At 32.7% G+C, this 12,023-nt stretch overlaps 1 protein-coding gene across 1 annotated transcript in view; it reads right to left on the reverse strand.

Annotated features, from left to right (window-relative positions):
* LOC112501076 (DNA-directed RNA polymerases II, IV and V subunit 3-like) overlaps positions 1-5,100 on the reverse strand; it is a 6,058-nt gene extending 958 nt beyond the window's left edge. Inside the window, exons 1-2 of the mRNA XM_025104728.1 lie at positions 4,609-5,100; positions 431-668 (exon numbers count right to left, since the gene is read on the reverse strand). Coding sequence (XP_024960496.1) covers positions 431-668; positions 4,609-5,060 — 690 coding nt within the window. The 5' untranslated portion in view covers positions 5,061-5,100. The remainder of the gene's footprint in view (positions 1-430; positions 669-4,608) is intronic.
* Positions 5,101-12,023: the final 6,923 nt, after the last annotated feature.

Here is a 12,023-nt window from a genome sequence, read left to right on the forward strand (position 1 = left end):
CATATACTAACTACCCCATGGGATTTTTAAATCCCATGTTTGTGAAATTTCATTGAAATCCCAGGATTTCAATTCCGGACTTTCCTTTAAACCAAACACGGGATTGGAATGGAATCCAGTTCCAAATCCTACCAAATCACGCAAACCAAACAGGCCCTCAATCTTATTCCTGCAAAAACTCAGAATACAGAAAGAGTTGAATGCCTACTTTTCCATTGATATAGCAGTAAACAGGCCTAGATATCACATTGATATTCTTATCTCACATGGACTACAAAATTTTCCACGAACTTCTTATGTGGTCTGTACAGCATTCTTATAAATTAAAAGAAGTCCCCAAGTGTTTGAAAGAAAGATGCAAATAAATTTCGTAGGCATGTCAGAAGTCTGTGTATATATAAATATTAATGACGTAAAAGAATTAACCAACCTGCTGGGTATGGGGGTTTATGCCAAAGACTTTGGTAGGGCTGCTCTCCACAACACTTGTTTTCTCCTCAAGTGATAATGTCTCCATCATTTCTTCATTAACATGAATCTCAGGTTCATACATGAAAGTGACGGTTGCAGCAGGTGACCACTTGGCATGATCTTTTCCAATTCCCTTTCGAGCTATTGCTCTTAGCCTCAGTTCTTGCCCTTTGCGCAGTTTCACAATTGTTATTCCCCTAAACATAAGAAACCAGCATTAAGAGCATCTCCAACAGATTCTCTAAAATGAAGAAAATGGAGATTTTGAGCAATTTTTTGCTCCAACAGATTCCCTAGAACTTTCTTCAAAATGAAGAAAGTAGGAGAGAGGGTGCAAAAATCTCCAAATTTGGAGAAATCCCCAAAAATGATTACCATGACAGAGAAACATTTTTTATTATATTCCACCAATAAGAAATCTTGAAATTAAATGTTTAGGTGAGAAAATTAATATTTTATTGGAAGTATTGAATATTTGTAATGATATAATGGATGTTGTAATCTCCAAAAATGGAGAAGCTATTGAAGTTGAATGCAATATTGTTTGGAGATTATGAATTTTGATTCTCCATTTTGGAGAATCTGATGGAGATGCTCTAATTTCAGACATCTTCCTTCATCCCAAGCATCTAGGGTTAGAGAAAGCAATTGCCCCTTTACAAGAAGACCCTAAACTAACTTGCAACTTATGCCTAATCCCATTTTGTTGCCTAGAATATTCTTCACTTGTGAACCAATAAAAAACAATAATTTGCATTTATGTTACAGGGAAAAAAATGGAAGTGTTAAAACAAGCATGCCTATTCAATTTACAAGGATTTCACTTCCTGAACAACCCATGCTGACAAGAAGGATACCACTCAATCCCTCCAAAATAATGGGAACAATTTCCATTCTGGGATGTCTAGAGTTAATTGCAAGGTTTCCTTCTTCAGACCTGTTTCATGGTAAGCCCATTTACCACCTTAATCATTAAGAATATTGATTTTGGTGATTGGTCCACAAAGATTCCCCCTGTGTTGTTATTACTGAAGATATTTAGATATTTGAGTAATCAGAACATTGCACTTATTCCGGTACAAGGGGTGCATACAACATCAGGAAACAAGAAACAAGAAACTGAATAAATAAATAAAACCCAATTTATTGGGAAAGAAATGGTTAAGAACTAACAAACTTGTGCCACAAAACTTCCTATTACAGAAAAAAACGATTCTATAGGGCATTCACTTTTGGCAAAAAAATAAAAATAAAGATGCAACAGTGAGATAGATTTTGTCATGAGTCCATGAAATACGTCTTATTATCGATCAGAGCATAAGAATCTAATTCCACCTAGATTAAGCTGCCTCCAAACTTTACAGGGTTACACTGCATTTTCTCTTGATAATCACCTTAGACGAACAAAATGTTATGCAGCTTTTAGAGTTACACACAGCACAAGGTATCAAAAAAGAGACCAGGAAAGGTAGAAAATCAAGCTGCATACTACATTTCCAGAGTTTTTAGTTTTTACAATAAGACCAGATTATATATGAACAGATCAAGTAGAGCTGAATAAAGTTCCAATATAGAAAGTACAAATTTTTGATTCTTTGGCCTAGAGATAAAAAAACTGAAACAAAGCACAAGAAGATCACCAGTTCCTCAATTCATTGGAGGGTTTTATCTCTTGCCCACACGATTAGCGGATCCCCACACTTTTCAAGTTATTGGAAGTACACTTGAAGATGATATCCACATACACTTGACAAAATGATTGGGGGTCAGATTACGATCCAATAACTATGATATGCTTTTACCTCAGCCCAGGGAAATCACAATAAGGTGATTGACAAGATAAATTCTAGCTCTTTCGTGAAAACACATCTTGAAGAGGCTTCACCATACTCATGTTTTGTCAAAGAGATCATTAAAATGGAAAAATCAGATACTCAATCCCAACATAAGCATATTTCTCAAGCAGCAGCAGTAAGTTCAAAAAATAAAAGGTAATGTTCATTGAAGCATTCTGCTTGAGAATAGAAAAAACTTTGTGTGATTAACATGATATGTCATAGAAACTTGAGCTCAATGCTAGTTATTTAGCAAATAAGGATCTTCCATCATTATAAGCAATTGATAGAGTGATATTCCGAATACTCATTACTAATGGAATCAAAATGATCTCTGGGTTGATCAGAAGATCCTTTGATGAACATTCAACTGCATGTAACATTACAAATCCTTGCCACAAATACATATTTTGTTCAAAAGCATTTCCTAATGGCTTCATTATTAGAATAACCATATATTCTTTCTGGATATTGCTCTGTCATTGTTGGCAGGAAAGAGCATAAGTAATCCAACTCATGCTTAACAGCTAACAATCAGAAGAGATTCAAATAGACAAGAATTATAGATCAAAATTACATAAAGATATGATGAAGATTCAACAAACAGCGACCCTTGTGCAATAAAACTAGACCTCTTTCTGAGGGTTGGTAAGGGAAATCTTTGTACTTTATAATACGGAATAAACGACAAAAAACTTTAGGCCCAATAATTTTTGCATTACTACAGGAATTGGGATGCATAGAAAGGTGTAATGGATCAAGCAGAGAATAAAGGAGGTTGAATAATTAAAACCAAATTCTGGCCATTTGAGAGGCCAGTATCTCCAAGAAAACAACTGAGAAATTTTTTCTACATTCACACTCTTCTTACTTGCCACTATTTATACTCAGACCCTTAACACCTTACTGACAAAAACCCCAAGTTACCTTTTTCTACTAATCCCCCAACTGCTGAATTATCCCCCTTTGCTTGTGGTCCCCTCCTGACCAGATTTACGTTTCTCCTGGTATACGTGTAGTGGATAGGCGAGTTGGAAAGAGTTGGACAAGGGTCCTGCCATAGCCAATTCTAGGACAGGTCTAATGTAAGAAGCAACTTATTAACAAAGATACTCTTTGATAGTCTAAATCCTAAATTCCATGTCATGATGGATAACTGGCAACCTCAATGTTTTTATGTATTACCCCAAGCTAACATATACAAAGGAAGCAACAGGAAAAAAACAACATAACAACCAAAGCAAACATGATTATAGATACAAGAGCAAACAGAATGTTTACAATACAATCTGTGAAAAAGAAAAAAGTTGCTAGCTTGAAATACAGTAATCTTAATTACTTACAACAAAAATACAGCAAGTTTTTATCCGAAACTAGTGAACTTGGTACAATCTGCTAAAAAGGACAAACGGTTGATAGCATGTAATGCAAGCGCTAAACTAGTGGCCTTGTTATAATATTCATCAAGGTTTTAACCAAACATTCTTAGAATGTTATGAACTCATGCTTTTGAATTATACATGATTTTCGTGACGGTACATTGGTCGATTATAGTAACCTTGACAATTCACTTCCAATGCTACAATGGACTAGCAAGCTTCACCTCTTTGAATATAAAATCAGTAATATAAAATCCCTTTACATCTTGCTTTCACCTAAGGTTATTTTGATCTCAAGCTGACAAAAAGACTCCAAGAAAAAATCTATTAGACATTCCCTCCATTTGGAATTCAAGAATCATTCCAGTCTGGTCAAAGATGGTCGTAATATCATCAGTTCTATGTGAAATTTATAATATAAAAACTTTCTAAGAAAGTATAGAAATTATCCTACTTCATTTCATATTCAATTCCTTAGAAACTTCAATGAACATACCAATCACCACAACACTTGCACATCCATTCATCTCTCCGTGTATGCTAAAAGAAGCTGACACCAAATAAACTGAGGGAGAAAAAGAAAGGACTGGGGAGCAAAAAGATCCCAGAGAGTATATAAAATCAAAAGCAAAAAACAATGAGGGAAAATTAGTCTACACTAGTTTGGAACTACAACAATCATAAGCATTTCATACTAAACAAGCCTACTTTTGTTGCATTTCTTCCATATTAGAAACACGACCAGACGACCTACCTTTTACTTAAATCCTCAGAATCGAAGTATAAATGATAATGCGTGAAATCCTAACCATCCCCAAATAAAGCTAACAAAATGTCATTGGCCTATACTACATACAATTTCAGAGAATGAACGTTCAAAAGCAGAAAGACTGTGTAAATGAATAACACAAAGAAAAATATACCTCTGATCTTCATTATTTTCAAAGCCGGCACCGGTATCGGAGAAGTCGACAGGCACAACAGTGTGGTCAGAGCTATAGAGATCTTTACTGGTAACATCTAGGGTTTGATCATTTATACACTTGGCTCTCAGATGAAACTCAACAGAACAAAACTCACACTGACCGTCACCGTCACAGGCATCGCAGTCACGTGAGAACCGCATGCTCATGGCGCGCTCGCTTGTTAGAGGGATAAGGCCAAGACGATGTGCAATGAACTCATCATTAAGAACAGAAGAGTTGACCTCGATTTCAACAAGGTCGATGGCGATGGTCGGAACCTCCGCAATCATGACGCGGCGGAGCGCATTGGCCATGCTGGCGTCGGTTTCCCGGAGCTCGAATTTGGCGTAGTCATCTTTGAGCTCACGGATTTTGACCTTGGGGAACCTCTGGTATGATGCCCCCTCCATTTTCGTTCCCTCTCTAGGTTTTTGAAAACCCTGGCTCTGCAAAACCCTCCTCGATGGCTTCTTGGTAGAACCACTGCCTGTAATTTATAAATTAAGGACCTTTAGTTTTAAAATGTTCACTTTCTTCCCTTAAAGAATTTGGATATATCACTTTGCTCCCTGTACTAATTTCTATATAAGTATGTACCCAATAAAATGCGATTTTTTCTATTTTGAGCTGTTAATATATTTGTAGCAAAACTTTGATCCAAATCTAACTATTTGTTTATTAGACGAAGAATCGTGTGAGAAAGAAAGTTATGGTGAAAATTGTAAGAAGAGATTTCAGCCATTAATCACTTTTAATCTCATGTACACCCATGAATTGTTTTAGAATACATTTGATCTTATGCATCTCGATACGTCTCATTAGTGTTGACATTCAATTAGGATTAATCCAATGGTGGAGATTTCGTCTTACGTCTCTCACTGAAACCCAACCCTTGTTTATTAACAATTACTATAAAATACTATGAAGATCAATTTTGATCCGTAAGTTTTCGTTATTTTTGTCTTATTACATGACATTTTTATCGAGATACGTGTTAGGTTAAAACATACTTTTCTTTTGGGGGTGGAGGGAGTAGTTTTCAAATTCAATAAACCAATTAAGCCAAGAAACTTAGAATCCAAGCAAACCAGTTCGGTTTTACTTTTGGAGACAACTTGGTTTGATTATGTTCAAGAAAAATGAACCGGAAGGAAGTTTTTTATGTTGCTTTTTACCGTTATGGATACTTTAGTAACTTGGTCACTGTATGTTAAAGCGATGTTCTAATGTTTTCAAAAACGAAGTTGTCGTAGTCATGTCAAAACCTATAATCTCTTATTTAATTGATGCAACAAATGTGTTTATTCTCTCCAAATTTAGAGAACGGTATCACAGCTGAGCGGAAGGGTTGCACGTACTGAGTTCCATTGAGTGAATAATAACCAAGATGTTACAGGAGGCTATTTTTTAGTCTAATGTGCAACCCAAAAATTAAATACATGTATCACTGGTCCAATTTATAGCCCAAATTTAATATAACTATTGTCTAGGTCAAGTCCAATAGGACCAATACTCCAATTCAATTCACTGATTCAGTTCTCGACTTCACATTCTCCTATCGTCTACTCGTCTAGCGTCCCTAAATCTGCAAATCGTGACTGCTGGGTGCCGACCGAACTGTGGTTGTTGGCTTGCTGCCGACCGGACTTGGTTGTTCGCTTGTTGTCAACCAAACTGCTCTTGTTCTCGTCCCCAATTCGTACTCCCAATTCTGCTCTCGAGTTCCCGAATCCTTTTATGCTTGCTACGGAACGGGATTGTGGTTGCTTACTTGCTACGGGATTGTGGTTGTTGTGAGCCTGTAAGTAAATCGTTTTCTGCTTGCTACATATATGGCTTTTGTCACTCGTTTTCAGCTAGTTCCTGCTTGGCTGCTTGTTTTCTACTACTTCTAATAACTTTTTGAGACTTAGTTGTGTATCAGATTATATGCTTCATAGCTCATGTGGTTTAGTGGTTTACATATTTTCTAAAAATGTTATCATCAATTGATTATGTATAGGAGCAATGGAAAATACTACTAAACCTCCAAAAATCGAAGATAAAGATGTACCAAACTCGTCTAAGAAAAGGGGTGGTAGAACTTCAAACGTTTGTGATCACTTTTCAAAAAAGGACTATAGATGTGTCTGTAATTATTGTGGAAAAGATTATGCTTACCATAGCAAGAAAATTGGCACAAGTTGTTTGTGGAATCACTTAAAAAACCAATGTAAGAAGTATTTGGATAGCATTAACGATAAAAAAAAATAAAAATTGCTTAGCTTTCCTACTATCAATGAAAATGAGGTATCATTTAATAAAGAGATATGTCGCAAAGTCGTGACTAGGTTTGTGCTTAAGGATGAACAACCCTTTAGTGTTGTAGAGGATGAAGGATTTAGAGAACTTGTCATGAGTTGCAACCAAAATTTAGTGTTCCTAGTAGAGTGACTGTTGCTAAAGATGTTTAGCAGTTGTTTTATGGTAAGATAATTAAATTGAAGAAAGAGTTGACAAATGTCGGACCAAGAATATCTTTAACAACTTTGTTTATTATTTATCATATTTCATTTACCAACTTTATGAATTTTAGTAACCCGCCAACCCAATCCAACCCGTCCTAACCCGCAAGAGTTGGGTTGGGTTGGGTTTATACTTTTGAATGAGTTGGGTTGGTTTGAGATTTTTCAAACCGCCATAATTGGGTTGGGTTGTAAAAATCTCAAAAACCGCCCAACCCAACCCACGTACATCCCTACCGATGATCCAATGCTTGGTTTTACCACAACTTGGCACACAAACAAGGGTTCCAAACTGACTGGATTAGTTTGAGCATGCCATTGATATAGGAACAAAACCAAGGGGAATGCTTAGATCGATACTTAAGTTTAAGATCCACATTGACCAACAAAACGACTAGGTGAAAAGGAGGTAGTTACAACTCAAAATGTTTGGGTATAGCTAGAACCCCGTGAGTTCATGCATTATTACAACGAAATGTATGGTAAATGATGCATGTTATGTTCTTATCATAACCTAAGCAGTGTGAGATTTACCAGGTTCGTTTAGTTTGATACATGTTATGCCCTTTTCCATTGGAACTTCAACAACTAATCCGGAACCTTATTAATACATGAACCAATCCTACCTCATTAGCTAGTCCAAGGTATAGAATAGAACCTCGGTTTAGATAGTTTTGATTCATAACTGAAATCTTGTAAAACATTACAACTAATAAAGCTACGACATTCACAGTTTTAGTCATGGATTCATAAGAGCATCCATACTGATGGACTTTTTACACCTTTTTTTTTTCAAAATAAAAAAAAGGCGGGATTCACATGAAAACCTGGTCTTTAACTTACAAACAAAAATCAGTTATATCAATGGTTTTTCCACAATCTCATGTGTTCGATCGCTTGACAACAAACATCATTGTGAATACCCTAGAAAAGCAACCTCTATTCAAGGTTGCTTACATTCACTGCCATGGACGGACCCAGACTTGTGGTATAGGTATTAATTCTCCACCGAAGGATAAAAAATTTAGGTTTTGTAAAAGGTGCAACTGTATTAATTTGTTGTGTGCCACATTTTGAAATTACAATGAGAACAAGTTTTATTTGGTAGAGTTGGTTTGCAAGACTTTTATTCCACCCACACTCAAGTTCGAATCATGTTAGTGTCATTTTCTTAGTCAAACGGTGTCACCGTTTGAAAAAATTTCCAATATTTTTTTCGTATAGTCAAATGGTGCCACCGTTTAAAAAAATCTGGGTCCTTCTCCATCCACATCATATAAAAAAATCAAACAATATAATACATTAATACACATCAGTAGAACTTATAAATCCTTAAACTTTCAAAACATTATCTTAGAAATATTCGTCATAGTATAACATGATCCACTGCCAAAATAAAAATACAAGTTGAGTAAATAGATTTTAAAAATGATAGTAATAATAATATAGTATTATTATTTACTAGAAGGGTACTCGTGCAATGCAACGAAATATATCTTGATTATAATATTTCATTTTATTCTTTATCTTAGTCGATGTTATAATATGGTCTTATGTAATTTTGAAAAAACGATGATATATTTATTTTTTAATAAAATATAAAATTGAAGATATCATTAAAATTTGACAAAAATATATCGATATTAGTATCAAATTAACTATTTAAAATCCTCATTTTTTGTGTAATTTTTAATTCAAAATTTTTATTATAATTTAATTTATGTTCAATAACGAAGTAATTTATTTTTGGTTTAATAATATAATTTTTTTTATAATGATAATAAATAATTATTTTGTTAAAATTCGATAATTATCCTAATTATTTTTTAATTTTTTAATTTTTTAAAAATGAGATGTTTATTCTCTATTTGATTATGTTTATCCGCAGTTAGTTACACGAATTCAAATATGAAGCTTTAATAAGTTGTACTTATACATAATTTACTTGTAATATTAAATTCTATGTAATATGCATCAACATATAATATTTTATATATAAAAAATAATTTTTAAGAGTTTTTACCAAATGATTTGTAATTTAGTATAAAATATAAATCAGCAAATGTTGAAAAAGGTGAAGAAATACAGTCGACTATGAATGGGGGAGGGGAGAGCAGAGTACGGGAAAAAGGTGCGCCACAAAAAAGGGGTGGGCTGGGAATTTGTGGCCCAAAATGTCGCCTACAATGGGTCCGTCTCAGTCGCATCATCGCCAGCGGGATTTTATGAGATTCCACTCCTATTTTCGACCATTTAACTTTTTCCATTTAAATTAATATTTACAACTTGCTTCAAATATATTTTATATATTTATATCGTAAGACGTGGCATATATGGATGAATATGGTATTATATCTCATTATCAATCATTACTGATTGATATGTAAAATTTTATACCATGTATCAACCATTTATATTTGATATTATTAACTAATATATATTATTTAAAATTCAAGATTATATGTTATAACTGTTTTAATATAACATCTTAAATGTCCTTTTTTAAAGACTACTCGACAACAAGTGATAATTATGTTAAACACGTGTTTATCCAAATTAATATTATATAAATATATGATTTATTTTTAATAAAAAAACTACATAAAGTAGTAATGCATCGATCTTAGAGGCTGCTATAACTGGTCTTCTATTAAATCATGTATAGATTAAGCTAGTTGTGTAGCTTAATCTGCCTATATAAATTGATTTTTTTTTATTTTAGATGATTTTTTTATAGACGAAAGGGACTGTTCTTTTATTGGAGGGAAAATTGCACCAAAATGGAACCAATTTTCATCTAATTCCTATTTTGGGGAACCAACTTTCAAAATCGTCATTTTGGGGAACCAACTTGGACCTGATTCCTATTTTGGGGAACCAACTTTCAAAATCGTCATTTTGGGGAACCAACTTGCACTTGATTCCTATTTTGGGGAACCAACTTTCAAAATCGTCATTTTAGGGAACCAACTTGCACCTGATTCCTATTTTTGGGAAGCAACTTGCAAAATAATTATAGAAAAATAACTAAAATTCGTTTTTTTCCAAATATTAATGCAATAAAATATATTTTTCATTTAAAATCTCGTTTTTTTAATTCAGATATCAAATTGAACATTTTAAAAAAAATCCAAATTACCACAATAAAATTTATTTTTTACTAATGCAAAAAAAATAATTTAATAGAAAAAAATTAATTGATGCAATTGGTCAGATATAAAAATCTTGAATGTGATATTTAATATTTATTTTTTATTGCATCAATTAATTTTTTCTATTAAATTGATTTTTTTTGCATTAGTAAAAAAACAACTTTTATTGTGGTAAGTTGGATTTTTTTTAAATGTTCGATTTGATATCCGAATTAAAAAAAACGAGATTTGAAATGAAAAATAGATTTTATTGCATTAATTTTTGAAAAAAAAACAATTTTTTGTTATTTTTCTATAATTATTTTGCAAGTTGGTTCCCCAAAATAGGAATCAGGTGCAAGTTGGTTCATCAAAATGACGATTTTGCAAGTTGGTTCCCCAAAATAGGAATCAGGTGCAAGTTGGTTCCCCAAAATGACGATTTTGAAAGTTGGTTCCCCAAAATAGGAATCAGGTGCAAGTTGGTTCCCCAAAATGACGATTTTGAAAGTTGGTTCCCCAAAATAGGAATCAGGTACAAGTTGGTTCCCCAAAATAGGAATCAGATGCAAGTTGGTTCCCCAAAATGACGATTTTGAAAGTTGGTTCCCCAAAATAGGAATCAGGTCCAAGTTGGTTCCCCAAAATGACGATTTTGAAAGTTGGTTCCCCAAAATAGGAATTAGATGAAAGTTGGTTTCATTTTGGTGCAATTTTCCCTTTATTGGAGGGGTAAGTTTGGATTTTTTTTTTCTACATAAAATTCTCACTTAAAAACTTTAAGAATAAGTCATTTTTTATATCATTAAATCACTATCGTACAACCATGTATAACTGAGTTAATAAGTTATGAATTGCGTTAAGCCCGTTAAATTAGTAAGAAACAATCCCCTAGATTATTTAAAGGACTTGTTTTGAAGATTTTATATTAAATATCTATACTATATTATAAAGCATTTGATAAAAACTCTTAAAAATTATTTTTTATGCATGAAGTACTGTATATTAATGTATATTACTTAAAATTCAAGATTACAAATAAATTATGTATAAGTATAACTTATTAAAGCTTCATGTTTGAATTTGTGTAACTAACTGCAAATAAACATAATCTAGAGGATAAACATCTCATTTTAAATATAAAAAATATAAAATATAATTAGGATAATTATAAAATTCTAACAAAATACTTAATTATTATCTTTATAAAAAATATTATTAAACCGAAGATAAAAAAACGAATTAAATAAATACACAAAAAAAAAAATTAAATAGTTAGTTTGGTATTAATATCAGTATATTTTTTCAATTCTTTATGATGTCTTCATATTTATATCTTATTTAAAAATAAAAACATTATCGATTTCTCAAAACCATATAAAATCGTATTATAACATCGACTAACAGGGGCGGATCCCTATAGGGGCCTTTGGGGGCCATGGCCCCCCCGTTTTTATACATAAATACTATAACTAAAGTATTAAAACCATATACATTAAGTAGCTTAGTTGGCAATGTTGCCCAACTTGCATACTTGAGGTTGCTGTTTCAAATCCAATCCCAATCAATTTTTTTGAACTTTATATAAATTATTAATATTTAATTATATATATTAGTTTTTATATAATATATAATTATATGTAAATATAAGTTTTTAAAGTAAATTACACCGGTATTACTATTTCTCGGTTAATACTTTGAATATTTAAGTTTTTAGAGTAAATAATATAATATATTA

This window comes from Cynara cardunculus (assembly GCF_001531365.2).
Source record: "Cynara cardunculus var. scolymus isolate 2C chromosome LG 17, CcrdV1, whole genome shotgun sequence".
NCBI lineage: Eukaryota > Viridiplantae > Streptophyta > Magnoliopsida > Asterales > Asteraceae > Cynara > Cynara cardunculus.